General features: G+C 42.9%; 1 protein-coding gene across 1 annotated transcript in view; it reads left to right on the top strand.

Moving 5' to 3' along the window:
- The window catches only part of SFRP5 (secreted frizzled related protein 5), an 87,197-nt gene extending 70,571 nt beyond the window's left edge, over positions 1-16,626 (top strand). The window contains exon 3 of the mRNA XM_033940262.1: positions 16,259-16,626. Coding sequence (XP_033796153.1) covers positions 16,259-16,611 — 353 coding nt within the window. The 3' untranslated portion in view covers positions 16,612-16,626. The remainder of the gene's footprint in view (positions 1-16,258) is intronic.
- The last annotated feature ends 1,421 nt before the right edge of the window (positions 16,627-18,047 follow it).

The raw sequence follows: 18,047 nt of genomic DNA on the forward strand, positions 1-18,047 counted from the left end.
GCTTGTTTAGATTATTACTCTGATTGCTGTGTATTTTCCACACAGCAGTTGGAGCGTGCTGTGCAATATTTACATTGGTTGCAATTTATAAATCAAAGTCAAGTGAACAGCTTGGAGTGGGGAGAAGCTGAATATACAGTTTAAAGTCATTTTCAGTCACAGAGCAGCTGGAGGGAAGGAATTCCTAAAAATGAGTGAGTGAAACTGAATAACAAAGAATTACACAGTGGAGGCGGCGGCAGTGTTTAAAGGCTCTGGAGAAAAAACCACACAATCCATCTTTAGATTAAACCCCAGATTATCTACAAAAATAGAAAAAGAACCAGAAAATCCCACAAAGAACAAAAGCCAAAGAAACACAGTGGAAATGACCAAATAAATGAAGAAAGGAAATCCAGCGCTAAAATACTCTTTTTTTTTGCGGGGGGGGGGGGGGGGCGGGGTGAATCACATAAATCTCAGATGGTTAAGTGTATGTGGACTAGAGGTCTGCATGGGAACAGGGATCGCGCGGGAATCCCCCCGTAACCCAGGGGACTTCCACAGGGACCCCCCTCTGGCCCACGGGACTCCCACGGGGACCCACCTCTAGCCAACGGGACTCCCACAGGGATTGAAGGCTTTGGAAGCAGGGTTCGTCCATATAATATAATGGACACGTCAGCCTTAGTAAAAGAGGGGGTTTATAAGTTAATTACCTGAACAGAAAACAAAAAAAGGGTTCCACCAAAGAGATTCCACAAGGAAAACAGCAGCGCAAACACAAAAGAAACTGGAATTGATGATCCTGTCAGAAGTAATTGCTGCTTTTTATCGGGATGGGTGGGGACAGAGAGATTCCTGGCGGGGATAGGTGGGATTTCTGTCCCCGTGCAACTCTCTAATGTGGACTCAAAATGGGCCATGTTTTGACATTGTCTCCTGCAGCAGTAGTCCACGAATGCTGGAGTAAATGACAGTAGGAGGGGGTGCTGAAAAGTTCTCAGCCTAACCAACCAACTTCCTAAATTTTGAGCATTATTTTGCCCCTGTAGCTGAAAAGAGGGTTATTTTACTACTGTTTATCACCTATATAGCGCTGAAAGGAGGACTTAACATTTTTCAGTTAGCTCTCAGAAGCCAACACCTCCTTCCCCAGGTCAAGTCAGTAAGCTGTCTTGACCTGAGAAAAGAGGTTTTGCTTTCTGACAGTTGGTCAAAAGTGTATTAAAGTTAGTTCAATGAAAATATATCATCTTAATTCTATTTTCTATGTATGGGCTCCTTTTACTAAGCTGCGATAGCGTTTTTAGCGCACGCAGAATTTTAGCGTGCGCTAAACCCGCGCTACACAGAGCATCTAGCACACTTAAGTGTGCACTAAAACTGCTAGCGCAGCTTTGTAAAAGGAGCCCTATATTTATTAATCTTTATAAACACAGGTACCACACTACTTTATCCTGAATTAAAAAATAAAATTATTTTTTCTACCTTTATGTTCTATCTATTCACTTCTCTGGTTTTCTGCTTTCCTCCATCTTAAATTTCTTTCCAGGATGTTTCTCTCCTCCTTTTCCTTTCGGCTTTCTTCAGCTTATTTTACTACCTCTAAGTATGTCCAAATTTAACTCATTCTTACTATCTATAATAATAATAATAATAATTTTATTCTTATATACCGCCATACCCAGCGAGTTCTAGGCGGTTTACATTAAATTAGATTAGGATCCGTATAGACTTGTAGATTTACAACAAATTTATAGGATTTACAACAACTGTAGCCAAAACTTGGCAGATGAAAAGGGAAATTTACAACAAGTTTAGCCAACTTCGTAGATGAAGAGGGCAGAATTACAACAAATTAATCGGATTTACATCGGATTTGGTCAGACTTGGTGGATGAGGAAGGAAGTGGGAAGGAGAAGCAGGGGGAGATAGGAGCTATCGTGCAGGAGAAGAGTCGGGTAGGGGGCCTTGAGATTATCTGAAGGGTCAGTTAAGGGTCTTGTTTGCTGAAAAGGTGGGTTTTGAGTGATTTTCTGAAGTTGAGGTAGGTGGGGCCTCGAGTATCATTTGGGCTAGCCATGGGTTCATCTTGGCTGCTTGGAAGGCGAGGGTTTTATCAAGGAATCTTTTGAGTTGACAAAGCTTTGGCGAAGGGTATGCGAACAGCTGAATTCTGCGGGATTTCTTGTTGGTGCAGTGAAGATTTAAGTGGGGAGTGATGTATCTTGGCGAAAGACCATTTATCGATTTGTAGCATATGCATGCGAATTTGAAAAGAACTCTGGATTCGAATTGCAGCCAGTGAAGTTGGTTGTAGTATGGGGAGATGTGTTCCCATTTCTTCAGGCCATAGATGAGGCGAATGGCGGTGTTTTGGATCGTTTTTAGTCTCCTGGTGGTTTTCTTCAAGTTCCCTCTTTTTTACAATCTACCAACAGTTTTCCACCTCTTTCCTTCACCCTGGCTTTCCTATTTTACTTCCAGCTGAGCTAAGCGGAATGACAGCTTCAGTGAATAAAGGAATTGAGCCTCATCACAGGTCACTTTTTCTGTTTTTTTTTTCCTGTGGATCTATTTGCATACAATGGAGGCAGTGCATGCAAATAGATCTCATGCATATTCATTGGGGAAGTCCTGAAAATCCTACTGGGTTGTGGCCCTCGAGGACCGAGGTTGCCCACCCCTGAACTAGACTATAGGCATTGCTAGAGCATGGATTTTGTGTGAAATTTTGAATTTGGCTGAGAAATAGTATTCATGCATTTAAAAATGAGAACATGATCCCTTAATTTGGCTGCACATACAGGTACTAGCATTTTTAGCATGCGCAGGATTTTAGCGCGCGCTAAACCCGCGCTACGCTTCTAGAACTAATGCCAACTCAATGCTGGCGTTAAGGTCTAGCGCGCGTTGCAATTTAGCGTGCGCTTTTCCGCTCCTGTGTTGAAGGTGGGTGATTCAAACATTCCTTTTACTTGAGAAAATTAATTTATCAGGTAAATGTCTCTTGAAAATTACCCTTCTCGACTTTCTATAGGCAGAGAAATATTATTGACTTGTCACGCAGCCCTTTTTACCTGTGGCATAGTAACATTCCAGCCAATATCAAGTGCTATTTAACCAGCCATGAGCAGCTCCTGGCTGGTTAACCCTTTCAGGACCAAGGGACATATTTGTCCCATAACTTTAAAATCCTATCAATTTTGATTGGGATAGTCTACAGTTCTAAATTTGATATGTACGGATTCCATATGATACTGCCTTTATGTAAACAAACTGGTTCCGACATTCATTCATTAGCGTCGTTGCCAGATTGACGAGAAGATTCACTTGCCACACTGTCCATAAGCCAGAAGTGTGATTTTTTTAAATAAAAATAATGATATTTCACAAAAAAAATCAATTTTTTGGCATCTGCAAGCCCTTTTTACCATAAAAATGTCGTCAAAACCACAAAAATTGGCCTACGATCCTTATGGTCCTGAAAGGGTTAAACAGCACTTAGCCAGCTAAGCGCCAATATTCAGTGGTAAATAGGTGACTATATCCACTGAATATTTGCAGTTATCAGCTACAACTAATTATAGCTGCTTAAAAAAACCCAGCTATTCAAATGCCAGTCGCCAGAAACAGCCCGGCATTGAATAACAGGGCTCAACGCCGACCATGGAGTTAGCTGGCCTGCCTCCTGTAGTCTGAATGTTGACCCCATTGAGTTCAGGATTGCAAAGGTGAAAGACTGGCACAACTGAAGGAAAGGAGACAGTGGTGTAGCGAGGGTAGGAGGTGCCCAGGGCAGTAGCACCCCTGCCCTCTTCTCTGCTCCCTTACTTTAGTGCTTCTCCCCCCCCCCCCCATACCTCCTTAATTCTTCGCCAAGCAGCATCTCCAACCTGCTGCCCACACCAGACTCGGCTCTCCCTCTGACATCACTTCCTGGTCCCGCAATCAGGAAGTGATGTCAGAGGGAGAGCAGAGGCCAGCCGCAAGCAACAGGTTGGAGATGCTGCTCACTCCGGCAAAAAGTTAAAGAGGTACGGGAGGAAGGGAAGGCACTTGTGCGGTGGGGAGAAGAGGTGCCAGCACCACTGGGGCGGTCTGCCTCCCCCCCCTCTTACTACATCACTGAATGGAGAAAGTGAGCTCAGAACTACTTCACTTCCATTCTCTCATTTGTATTAGTGTATTAGGGATATGCACAGGCTAAAATTTTTCAGTTCTTTCAGAAAACTTGATCTTTTCTCCCCGATTATTTGTTATTTTATTTTGTTTGCTTGGCACATTTGTGCTAATAAAAAAATTTTTAACCCTCACCAGAATGCTTTAGTGCCCAGAAATTGAGCATATGTGTGTTAATTCATAGGTAAATGCACATTAATCGATTTTGCCTTCACTAAAATATTTAAGGCACCTTTATGAACCAAAAGCAGGTTAACAAATGCACTTTCCTTTCTATTATGTGTTTCGGAAGGAGGTAACACTGGGAATAATATTCAGCCAGAGGCAGCCAGGAGTTTTCTTTTTAAACACTGACCACCACTGCTGAAATTATGCCCGGATATTCAATGACTGGTCATGATCAGGTACCAGTGTTAAATATCCAGGTACATGCAGATGGCCCGTGCTTGACAGGGAAAGTGCAAATATTCAGCCCTTAACCAGTTAAGTTAAACTGGCCAAAGACAGGAGTATTTATGTGGTCCTATTTGGATGGTTAGAAACTAGTTAAGGGCTGAATGTAAGCACATATACAGTGAAATGCTGACTCCACCCCCCACTCTGCTCTGGACCACTTACTCTATACAATATCCAGTTTCAATTTTAGTAGTTAAAAGGTATATTCAGTAGTACTGTCTGGATCAGGAGCCATTAAGAGGCTCTCTTACCCAGTTAACTGGCTTTGAATATTGACTCCACTATTCATAATGGCAGATGATTTCTGGATATGACACATTTCTTAACTCATAAGAACATAAGAATAGCCTTACTGGGTCAGATCAATGGTCTATCAAACCCAGTCGCCCATTTTCATGGTGGCCAATCCAGGTCACTAGTACCTGGCCAAAACTCAAGGAGTACAAAACAATCCATTCTACCGATCTAGGGCAAGCAGTGGCTTCCCCCATGTCTTTCCCAATAACAGACTATGGATTTTTCCTCCAGGAACATATCCAAACGTTTCTTAAAACCAGCTACGCAGGGTGAGGAATGCTAGTGTTGTTCCATTATTTATCTAGAATCAGAAAATAATATTAAATATTGGACTAAAGCCAGTACTGGGCAGACTTGTACAGTCTGTGTCTGTATATGGCTGTTTGGGGGAGGATGGGCTGGAGAGGGCTTCAATGGCTGGGAGGGTTTAGATGGGATGGAGTAGATTTTAACAGAGATTTTGGCAGTTGGAACCCAAGCACAGTACCGGGTAGAGCTTTGGATTCTTGCCCAGAAATAGCTAGGAGAAAAAATCAAAAAAATTTAAATTGAAAAAGGTTAGGCAGACTAGATGGACCATTCGGGTCTTTTCGGCCGTCATCTATTATGTTATTATCTAATCTAATAAAACACTAAGCGCGCATGCGCACTCATACCCCGTGCTTCCCTGATCCCTGATCTGTCGCGTTGAGGCGGCAAGACTGCGCATGTGCGCTACATCTCCAGGATGCCATCATCTCTCTCTCTCGCAGCGGGCTTGAACACTTCCTATTACCTGACAAAGTTAATTTTTTTGTTCAAGCCACCGCCGCCGCTCCTCTCTCGAACCGCACCAGGCGGGGATCGAGAGAGGAGCTGCGGCGTCGGCTTTGAACTAAAAAATGAACTTTGAAAGCGGATCGGGGACCGCAGCCAGCCGCCGATCGCCTCCATGAGGGAAGTGAGGAGCCGGCCCGGCCATTGCAACGTCCATGCCTGACCCCAGATCCTGCCAGTATCACAGATCAGGCCCAGTCCTGAGAGAAGCTCAAAAGAAAAAGGTAAAGCACGAAAACAATAGATGATCAATACAGTGCTCTGGTTATGCAAATGCACAGGCATTCAATAGTCCAATGAAATGTAAGCCAAAGAAGCAAAAAGGCACACCGTATATGTTCCATCCAGTCGGCAGGACAGAAGAAAAGCTGTATAAACTTACCTGAAACTCCAATATCCAGTAGTTTATCGGAAAAAAGAAAGGGATGCCTACTGCTGGACAGGGGGAACAGAAAAGAGGTACTTCTGGACAGGGGAAGAGGTGCTGATGGACAGGGGGGGGCAGAAAAAGGAAGGGAGGCCTACTGCTGGACAGGGGGAGCAGGAAAGAGGTGCTGCTGGACAGGGGGGAGTTAAAACAAAGGGAGAAGGGCTGCTGCTGAATAAGGGGAGCAGTGAAGAGGTGGTGGTGGAAACAGGGGAGGTAAAAGGAAGGGAGAATGGACAGGAGGAGCATGCAAGGGGTGGTGGTGGACAGCCGAGGAAAAAGAAAAACAGAAAGAAAGAAATACAGAAACAGGCTAAGGAGAGAGAGAGAGAAAGAAAGAAATACAGACACAAACACACACATTGTAGCACCGTTAATGTAATGGGCTATAAGACTAGTGTTACCATAAGAACATAAGAATTGCCATCTCTGGATCAGACCCTGGGTCCATCAAGTCCGGTGATCTGCACCGGACTTGCCAGGTGTACCCTGACATAGTTTTAGTCCTCATATCACTGTATGCTTCTCAAGGGAGAAGTGCATCTAATTTACCCTTACCTGTATCACTCTATGCCACTCTTAAGGAGATGTGCATCTAGTTTACCCTTAAATCCTAGAACAGTGGATTCTGCAATTACTTCCTCTGGGAAAGCATTCCAGGTGTCCACCACTTGCCTGATATTCGTCCTGGACCTGTCCCCCCTCAGCTTCAGTCTATGACCTCTTGTCCGTGTCACATTGGACATTGTAAATAACTGCTTTCCCTGCTCTATTTTGTCGACTCCTTTCAATATTTTGAAAGTATCGATCAGATCCCCTCGCAGTCTCCTCTTCTCAAGGGAGAACAACCCCAGTCTCCTAAGTCATTCCTCGTAGTCCAGGTTCTCCATACCTTTCACTAGCTTCGTTGCTCGTCTCTGCACCCTCTCTAGCAGTTTTATATCCTTCTTTAGGTATGGAGGCCAATGCTGGATGCAGTATTCCAGGTGCGGTATGACCATGGCTCTGTAGAGTGGTATTATAACTTTCTCTGATCTACTCGTAATTCCCTTTTTTATCATGCCTAGCATTCTATTTGCTTTCTTCACCGCCGCCACCACACGTTGCGCCGACGGTTTCAGGGTCCTATCTATCAGTACACCCAGGTCCTTTTCCTGTTCGGTCTTTCCCAGAGTTACACCTGACATACTATACTTGTGATCTTTATTTTTTCTGCCTAAATGCATCATTTTGCATTTTTCCACATTAAACGTCATCTGCCATTTATCTGCCCACTTCTCCAATTGATTCAAGTCGCTCTGGAGTTCCTCGCTGTCCTTCTGCGATCTGATTGCCTGGCATAGCTTTGTGTCGTCTGCAAACTTGATGATTTCACTGGATGTTCCTTCTTCTAGGTCATTTATGAAAATATTAAATAAGATGGATCCAAGTACCGAGCCCTGGGGTATACCTCTAGTCACTTTTTCCCATTCTGAGAACTTCCCATTTATGCCCACTCTCTGTTTTCTGTTCTCTAGCCATTTGCCTATCCATCTTAGTATATCTCCCTCTATTCCATGGGAGTACTTTGCTAGATTGCTACTCCAGTAGCATAGCCACAATGGGGGGGGGGGCCTCAGGGGCCTGGGTCTCTCACCTTTGGCTTGGGACCTCTCTGCTTTCATGGTTGGCAGGGATACCAAGCCCCACCAGCCAAAAATATCACTTACCTGGGTTGCACCTGCAGAGGCACCTAATTCATTCAAGCATGTTTCCGCCGTTAATGCCGACTCTCTCAAGCATGCTCAGTTCAGGTCTAACTGACGTAGAGAATGACACGGGAACAAATTTTCCCCAGTCCCGCGGGATCTTTCTATCCCCGTCCAGTCCCCACAAGCTCTGTCCCTGTCACGTTCCTGCAAGCTCTGTCCTCATCTGCACAAGGCTTGTGCAGTTAAGGCAGAGCTTGCAGGAATAGGACAGGGACGGGGACAGAACTCACATGGATGGGATAGAGATATTGAGATCCCGCGTGGATGGAGACAAATTTGTGCTTGTGGCATTCTGTACATGTGGGAGGAGTCAACATTAGTGGCCGAAGTGCACCTGAGTGAATTAAGTGCTTCTGCAGGCGTGACCCAGGAGGGAGATGTCTTTGGCTGGCAGAACTTGGCACCCCCCACCAGAAAAGATAATATTTTATTGCAGCAGGTGGCTGTGGCTCCGGGGGAGGGGGTATGATTAGCAGGACCCCACAGTTCATTTATAGGAATCCCCAAAAATAGACTTCTTTCTACACCTGTGAATGTACCTACTCGATGGCTGCATAATTTTGTTTGATGAGTTGTAATAGTGTTTCTGAGCAATGAGTACACTTCTCCCTCCACATTCGCTGGGACAGAACTGCAAATACAGAAAAACCGTGAATAACTTTTTCATATGCTATTTGCTGTTTTCTATTAAAAAACCATCGTGAATATGGTGAAACCGCAAATAACATGGTGGGAGACCTGGCCTGTTCCTGACGGAGAGGCAAAACACGGTGAAGAAAGTGCTGGGAATCAGCGATTTTATTTTTATTTTTTTTCCTGTAAATCCTTGGAATCTGTGATTTCTCTACGCAAGCTGATGTAATTTGGGGGAGAAGCCAGCAAGCTAAAAACCGTGAATAATTGAAACCGCGAATACAGAGGAAGAAGTGTAGGTTCTTTTTCTTAGTGGCAAACTTTAAGCAAGAAGGAATAGCAAAAGAGCGTTCTTTCAGCTTCTGGAAAGTGCTAGATAAAGACCTACTTTAGCTAAAATGTTAGGCTCTTGTAAGGAACCTACAAAGCCTTCAACTGAGTCATAAGCTGAAATGTAGTGCATTCCTAATTAAGTTGCTGAACTCACTTGCTCTGCCAAAACTCTTCTCCCACTGTGGATTATCTGAATCTGGGACAAGAGACATGCTGGAAGCAAAACATAAGAGCTAATTTGTCTTCCAATTGGAAAAAAAAAAAAAAAGCTGATTTGCTAAAGCATTTTTCACCATTATGTGTCGAAAGTTGGACCTCAGTTGCCTCCCAAGTTGCAACCGAAGGCTTATCTAACCTTCAATAAGCATATTCAGCTGTATGTGCTGCTGAGCTTAGGCCGAGGAGTCTACTTTACACTTTCTCATTTCCAAACTCAGCCAGGAAAGTGGCTGAGCCCAGCGCTCCTTTGACACAGTTGTACACCAACACATCAAATTAAACACCGGGACAATTGACTGCAACATCTGTCACATTTATTCGTGCTCGGAGGCCCTCCAGATGCAGCCTGGACTCGGGGGAAAAGAGAAGAGAGGAGGTTTGCATGGGGGCAAGATTGGGGTGGAACTGAGTGGGGCAGAGCTGGGGCAGAATGGGGTGGCGCCACATATCCTCTTTTTTTCTTGAACAAATCTGGTAACCCTATATGTGTGGGGGAGTTAATTTTCAGACAATCAGTTTACCTGACTAAATTGGTATTTAATGATGGAAATGGCTTTGAAAACTGCCCTCTCCGTGTGCGACTAACATATTTTAAAGAACTATGCAGCTCATTAAGGAAGACAAGTCTTGCCTTAGCTTCCTCCTACCTACCCCCCAACATTTTGCCGTCCTTGTTCAATCCATCATCCTTTCCCAACTAGACTATTGTAATTCCATCTACCTAAGTCTAACTAAAAAAAAGTCTTCAAAGACTTCAACTAATTCAGAACACTGCGGCCAAGTTGATCTTCGCAAAGCGCAAATTTGACCATGTTTCCCCACTTTTGTCCAAAGTCCACTGGCTCCCAATAATTTCCAGGGTTCATTTTAAATGCTCCTGCCTAGCTTTTAAAATCCCTACACGGAATCCTCCCTCCCCTAATCCCAATATCTTGGAACTCCTCGAGTCCTGACAACACCAGGTCCACCCAAAAACTTAAACTATCTTTCCCCTCATTAAAAGGTATCCTCTATGCGGAAAATTGGGAAAATCTCTCTTCTTCAGAATCACAGGGCTTTGGAATAACCTTACTACCCCATTACGGAATCAGGTCTCCTTCCAACTATTCCGTAAGCATCTGAAAACTAGTCTTTTCACAAAAAATGTAATGCTCTCCTCCCCCCTATACTCAACCACCAACCCCAATGTGTTATACCTTCCTTTATTAAGCTCTTGTAAACCGTGCCGAGCTCTATATTCGTGGAGAGGATGCGGTATATAAACTTAAGGTTTAGTTTAGTTTATACCTCCACCCCCACCCCACTTCCTTATCCAGGAAATGGTGACCTGGAAGAGATGATAGTAGTTCAGAAAACTGATACTTGTTCAAAAAACATAAGCTATGAAGTGTTTTAATACTTTTAAATAGCGTGAGCCAAGTTTGATGGTACTTACTGACAAAGAAACGGGGAGGGGGGGAGTGAGAAGAGGATATGTTGTTTTTGCATGGTGTAATATAAAATTGGCTTGCAGTAGAATAATAAGATGTTGCCTGTTGGGAATTTTTGTGAAGCTGAAGCATTGTCTTGCAAGTTAAGAAAACATGAAAATACTGCTCAAAAGGAAGGGTGCGGTTTCTGGTGTCAGATCCTAGTGGTGTTCGTGATCCCACATTCTTGGATGAATCCCAATCGCTGTTCTGCACTGGGAATAAAACTGTCTAAAATTGAATGAAATGTATTTGGAAGCATTTTCTTATCCACAGTTGGAGATAAGACCGTTCAGAAATATCTGAGATTTTATGACTCTTACAGTGGATTGCTGAGAATCACCATTCATTGATTCTGGAAAGGAGCACAAGCCAATTTGGTCAGAAAAACTCATCTGTTAGTTATACATGCCCTTGCTTATGCCAATCTGGCAGAGGGAGAAACATTAAAACTCAGCCACCAAAAGATTTATTTACCACAACAGACACCCACAAAGTCATAAAAGAGCATTAATTTGGCAGGATAAATTCTCCTATTAATATCTAGTAGCAGTTTTTTGAAAGGGCACTGAGACGTGATAACACGGTCATTTGTTTGACGATTGGAACTGATTTACGTACGAGGAAATATTTAAAGGTACCAAGCACCACAATTCCTCTGATATCACCTTCTTCTCTTCGTTTTCCTCTGATGCATTGTGGAGGGATGTACTGGATATAAAAATAGCAATTCTTTAAAATAAATCAATAATTGCAAGTAATGTCCAGGGGTGGGAGGGGGTGCCTAGAGTAAAAAGAAGAAAAAATAACAACTTAGGTATGATCCTGTGTTAACTCACTAATACAAAAATGTCTCTGAATACCAAAAGGCAACAAAAACAAAATAAGGACCCCATTTGAAGAAAACATAGGGCCATAGTTGGAACCAAAATTTATTTGGTTGATATTCAAAACAATTAAACTGGCCAGAAACAGCCGCTAACTGGCTAAAATGATCTGTGTGGTGCTATCTGCTAATTTTCCACTAAAAATTAGCAGTAGTACTTAAGTGGAACTTAAGTAGAACTTAAGTAGTACTATTTCGGGGGTGTTCCAGGGCGGAGTCGGCACTGGTCCACTTAAGTGCTGATAGGGTAACCCCATAGAAAGGACCAAATAAATCACAATCCTATTTTTTAGTGGCCTCCCCTTTTTTATAAAACCGTAGCGTGGTTTTTAGCGCCAGTTGCAGCAGTAACAGTTCTGACGTTTGTAGGAATTCTGTGAGCGACAAGAGCTGTTACCTCCATGACCGGCGCTAAAAACTGTGCTATGGTTTTGTAAAAAGGGGTTATATGTGTGATTTGATTTATTCGTTTCTGGATTTTACAGATGGTTAATTAGAAATTATTTTCTAAAGGAATTAAATATAATAGATGTTGGCATTGTTATCTCGAAGCAGGGACTTTAGAACATTTATTGTTCTATTGTCCATTTATTACAGGGATCTCAAAGTCCCTCCTTGAGGGCCGCAATCCAGTCGGGTTTTTAGGATTTCCCCAATGAATATGCATTGAAAGTAGTGCATGCACATAGATCTCATGCATATTCATTGGGGAAATCCTGAAAACCCGACTGGATTGCGCCCTCAAGGAGGGACTTTGAGACACCTGATTTATTATGACCTTTTGGAAATCAATTTGGGACCAAATTAGTTGTTTATTAGACAATCCAGTGGCATTGTCATATGATACTGTGTTGTTTGGTATGGCAATGAAAGCAAAAAGTCAAATTTTTCAAATAATAACAAATTATTACTTATAAAAGACCGGGGTTGCCATTCAACAAATTACGTACAATTGGAAAAACTGGAGTAGACTAAACTATAATTTTTGGTGGAATTCCCTATGTCATATATATAAAATGGAAAGATATATTGCAATACAGCGAGGGTGTTTTAGAAAATTTCCAAGATGTGTGGGAGCCATTAACAAAATATTGTAATGATTAAATGATTCTTTTCCCTTGATTTACAGGTTCAATTATGAGGGGGGAGGGGGGATAATTTTATTATTTTATTAATGTATATTGTACATTGTATTTGATTATATAATAGGAAGGGTTGTGGAGGGTGGGGGTTAATAACATTTTATGTGTACTCTTGATGACTATTAAGTGATATATTTATGATCTATTTGTTATATTATATTGATGCACTTATTGTACGTTTAAAAATGAATAAAGAATTATTAAAAAAAAAAAGAGATATACAACTTCATTTTTCTCTTATTAAGCGGCAAGGACTTGGTATGTAACACCTGCCCATATACCCCCCTCTTTTACTAACGCGTAGCCTGGGTTTTAATACCGGCAGCAGCAGTATCTGCTCCAACACTCATAGAATTCCTATGAGCGTTGGAGCAGTGACCGCCACTGCCGGCACTAAAACCCGCATTAGTAAAAGAGGGGTTAGAAAGATAATCTAATTATATGTTGTTGAAGAAATCTGCAAAAGCTATTTTATTTCAGAAATACAATATGTGGATTGATGATTTTCTAATTGATAGATACCGCCTACATGAGGGGGGGGGGGGCGATTTACTGGTCTACAAAATCTCATTGTGCACAAGGTTAAATTCAATAAATGGCACCAAAGTTTAGGTACCAGTGTGTTACATGCTGAATACAAATTCTATAATGGCTGTTCCATATGGAAATGCTTTTATAGAATATTAGCATAAATACACATCTACACACTTAACGTTAGGCATAAGTACTTATGCCAGCTCAAAGCTTGTATGGGGCAGACTAGTGGTTAGTGTAGCAACCTGAGAACCTGGTGAACTGGGTTTGATTCCCACTGCAGCTCCTTGTGACTCTGGGCAAATCACTTAACCCTCTGCTCCCCAGGTACAAAATAAATGCCTCTATATAATATGTAAACTACTTTGATTGTAACCATAGAAAGAAGGTATATCGTGTCTCATTCCCCATAAGTCTCTTAGGCTCATAAATGATAGTATTCTTTAACTTGTGCCCCTGTACACTCCCTTGAAGTTCTGCTTTCTGTAATTTGATAATGCAACTTATTGAATAGAAACAATTACAGTGGTGCCTCGCATAACGGCCGCCTCGCACAGCGAACGCTGCGCACAACGAACTTCTTGTCTTGATCCGTACAACGGACTTCGTTTCACACAACGAAGTCGCCCGAGCTGCATCGCTTAACTGGCGCTACATATTTTAAACCTCCCCCCGCCGCCACCGCATATTTTTAAACCTCCCCTCGCCGCCACCGCATATGTTTAAACCTCCCCCCGCCGCCACCGCATATGTTTAAACCTCCCCCCGCCGCCACCGCATATGTTTAAACCTCCCCCCGCCGCCACCGCATATGTTTAAACCTCCCCCCGCCGCCACCGCATATGTTTAAACCTCCCCCCGCCGCCACCGCATATTTTTAAACCTCCCCCCCGCCGCCTGGGCCTGCGCTGATCTCTGAATGGCTGCAGTCAGCTCTCGCGGGACTCACAAGAACTAACTGCAGCCAGCTCTCGCGGGACTCACAAGAACTAACTGCAGCCATTCGGAGATCGGCATGGGCCCACACAGGCGTGCAGAGGAATTGCTCCTGATCTCTGCGCTTCTGGCCTGTACGCCACTGGCTGGGAAAGATGGGAGGAATTAAAAAAGGTACTGGGGAGTATGGGGGGGGGGGGTGATTATAATACACAGCAAGGATCAACAAAACCCCTGTCTCCCCTCCCCTTCACATATATCCCCTCTATATCATGCTAACAGCTCTAACAAGGTAAATTTATCTTTTTTTATGTCATCTTGGCATATTTTATGCTACAGAACGAATTATTTTTTTTTACATGTATTGTTATGGGAAAATGCGTTTCACATAACGAACTTTTCGCATAACAAACTTGCTCCTGGAACGAATTAAGTTCGTTGTGTGAGGCACCACTGTATGTGCATAGTTGCCAATTATTGAATTAAGTTGTGCATACAACTGACCTTATTCTATAAATTGTGTATGCAACTTTGCACACCAAGCATAAAGTTGGACACATGGCTTTTTGACTTAGGAGAATGGTGGGGCTTCATGACTGCTGACACTGATGTATATTAGCAGAAGGCATGAAGATGCATTTTTGGCTGTGGTTGACATAATGCTCTTTAGTGTAACATAGAAACATAGTAACCATTATCTCTTTCTCTCTCTGAGAGATCCTACGTGCCTATCTCAGGCCCTTTTGAATTCAGATGCAGTCTCTGTCTCCACTACCTCTTCTGGGAGGCTGTTCCGTGCATCTACCACCCTTTCTGTAAAAAAGTATTTTCTTAGATTACTCCGGAGCTTATCACCTCTTAACTTCATCCTATGCCCTCTCATTTCAGAATTTCCTTTCAAATGAAAGAGACTTGACTCATGCGCATTTACATTACGTAGGTATTTAAACGTCTCTTATCATATCTCCCCTCTCCTGCCTTTCCTCCAAAGTATACAGATTGAGATCTTTAAGTCTGTCCCCATACGCCTTATGATGAAGACTACTTACCATTTTAGTAGCCTTCCTCTAGGCCGACTCCATCCTTTATATATCTTTTTGAAGGTACGGCCTCCAGAATTGGACACAATATTCTAAATGAGGTCTCACCAAAGTCTTATATAGGGGCATCAATACCTCCTATTTCCTACTAGCCATATCTCTCCCTATGCAACCTAGCATCCTTCTAGCTTTCGCTATCACCTTTTCAACCTGTTTGGCCACCTTAAGATCATCACATACAATCATACCCAAGTCCCGCTCTTCTGTCGTGCACATAAGTTCTTCACTCCCTAATCTGTACCTTTCCCTCAGATTTTTGTAGCCCAAATGCATGACCATGCATTTCTTAGCATTAAATGTTAGCTGCCAAATTTCAGACCATTCTTCAAGCTTCGCCAGGTCTTTCTTTATATTATCCACACCATCCAGCATGTCTACTCTATTACAGATTTTCATATCATTTGCAAAGAGGCAAATCTTACCCGACAACCCTTCAGTATTATCATTTATAAAAATGTTAAAAAGAACAGAACCTTGAGGCACACCACTGGTAACATCCCTTTCCTCAGAGCGATCTCCATTGATCACTACCCTCTGTCGCCTTCCACTCAACCAGTTCTTGACCCAGCCTGTCACTTTGGGACCCATCCCGAGGGCACTCAGTTTATTTATTAGATGTCTGTGTGGAACACTGTCAAAGGCTTTGCTAAAATCTAAATACACCACATCTAGCGCACATCCTCTATCCAATTCTCTGGCCACCCATTCAAAGAAATTGATCAGATTTGTCTGACAAGACCTACCTCTAGTGAATCCATGTTGCCTCCAGTCCTGTAATCCACAGGATTCAAGAAACTTCACCATTCTCTGTTTTAAAAGTGTTTCCATTAATTTGCTTACCACAGAAGTCAGACTTACTGGCCTGTAATTCCCTACTTCTTCCTTACTGCTTGGAATGGCTTCCAAGTGTAAGTGGTGGAAACAAATGTGTATATGAACTCAACAAAGCTTGGGACAAGTATGTTGCTTCTCTGGAGGCAAAGGAGGAGGAAGAGATAGTAAATACCATGGTTAGGCAGACTAGATAAGCCATATGGTGTTCATCTGCCTTCGTTTTCTCTGTTTTAATTATATACGCCTCTTTTTTCCTTACAGTGCTCAAAATGCGAATTAAGGAAATGAAGATTGAGAAAGGGGATCGGAAACTAATTGCAGCTCAGAAGAAGAAAAAGGTGCTGAAAGCCGGCAAACTGAAGAGGAAAGAATTTCGGAAGCTTATCCTGTATATCAAAAACGCTGCGGGTTGCCCCTGCCCTCAGCTGGACAATCTGAGTGGTAACTTCTTGATTATGGGACGTAAAGTGGACAACCGACTCCTCCTTACAGCTATCTACAAGTGGGACAAGAGAAGCAAAGAGATGAAGTATGCAGTGAACTTCATGTTCTCCTATCCCTGCTCAGATACTATTTCCCACAGTGCTGGACCTCATTTGGGATCTTTTCATTAAATGTTTCGTATCGGATCTGAAGAATTTCAATGCTTCTTTTTCCATCCAAGCCTTCTAAAATGGACTTTATATTATGATAATAGGAACATGATGACAGAGCTTATTTGGGCCAAGAAAGATCACCCCAGTCAAAACAGAGAGCATGTCCCATAGACAAGAATTTTTAACCAAGCTCCATGAGTTCGATTTTAAAACTACTAACCCGCTAATTCTATATCCTGCTCATCAGGTTAGGCACCATCTCTGTGTAACATTCGGTACTAAAATGGAAGTTGTGTGCCATAATGGGAGTAAATGTTGGTTACATGCATGCATGAGTTAGCCACATAAATACTTTAGTGTGTACTTGCATGGGAGGTGAGGACATGGGCGAGGCAAGCACCTTCTTTATAGAATTACCTTAAGTCCAGCTGTACATAGAATGGCAAAGGTGAAACATTTGTCAATAATTTTTTTTAAAAAAAAAGAGTAGGTTGGCAGTAGATATTTGGCAGCAGGGGCGTAGCTACCACTGAGAGAGCCCAGCAAAACGGCCAGGGGCCACCTGCAGCTGAACCTTTCCACGTGTCAATGTCCAGCACCTCCTCCCCCCACCCTCAGCTACTTACCCACTCGGCGGATCATCCACAGCTACAGTGGTAGAGAGGCAGCAGTAAAGGTCACTTCTGGTTAGCAGGCCCTTTCCTCTGCCGTGTATCACCTACAGGAAGTTGCATCAGAGCAGCGGGACACGGCAGAGGAAAGGTCTCTTGCCCCTGAGGGGTGTGTAGAACTGGTAGGGGGGTAACTGGCTGAGCTGCGTTAAATTAAGCCAGGAAAATCTTGACCTAAAATACCGGCGCCTAACGCCATGATATCTACCGGCATCTAAGTGCAATTCTGTAAACGGTTGATTGACAACTGCAACGCCAGATCCAGGGAGGGGGGGGAGGGGCGCAGTGCCAGACCTGGGGGGGGGGCATCTTATTCCTCCCGTCAAGGACCTACTGAGTCCTAGCCACACCACCGTCTGGCAGGCTGTCGGTTAAAAAAAAAACATTTTTATAAGTTGACAGCTCTTTTTTTTTTTAAGTTCAATAAGTTTTATTGAAGTTTTAGCAAAATAAACAGAACTATACAAAAAAGCAAAACATCATAGTGCAGAGAGTCGTAATCACAAGATGCCATTTCATACATTAACAATAAATCAAGTAACAATTATCTTCGAGTAGGTTCAAAGGTGTATAAGAACGCGGAAGCATCAAGCGACTTGGATAAGAAGTGAAAGAATGTAAAAAGAGAAATAGGGAAACATTGGGTGAGAGGAATGAAGATCATTAGTAGGAAATGTCATTGAGTATACCCAATTAGTATGAGAAAGAAGTGAAGAAGAGAAAGGTTCACTTTGATGTCCTGGTCAGCAGATATATGTGTAATAACAAGCAGAGCTACGTTGA

The sequence above is a fragment of the Geotrypetes seraphini genome, chromosome 4 (assembly GCF_902459505.1).
Source record: "Geotrypetes seraphini chromosome 4, aGeoSer1.1, whole genome shotgun sequence".
Classification (NCBI taxonomy): domain Eukaryota; kingdom Metazoa; phylum Chordata; class Amphibia; order Gymnophiona; family Dermophiidae; genus Geotrypetes; species Geotrypetes seraphini.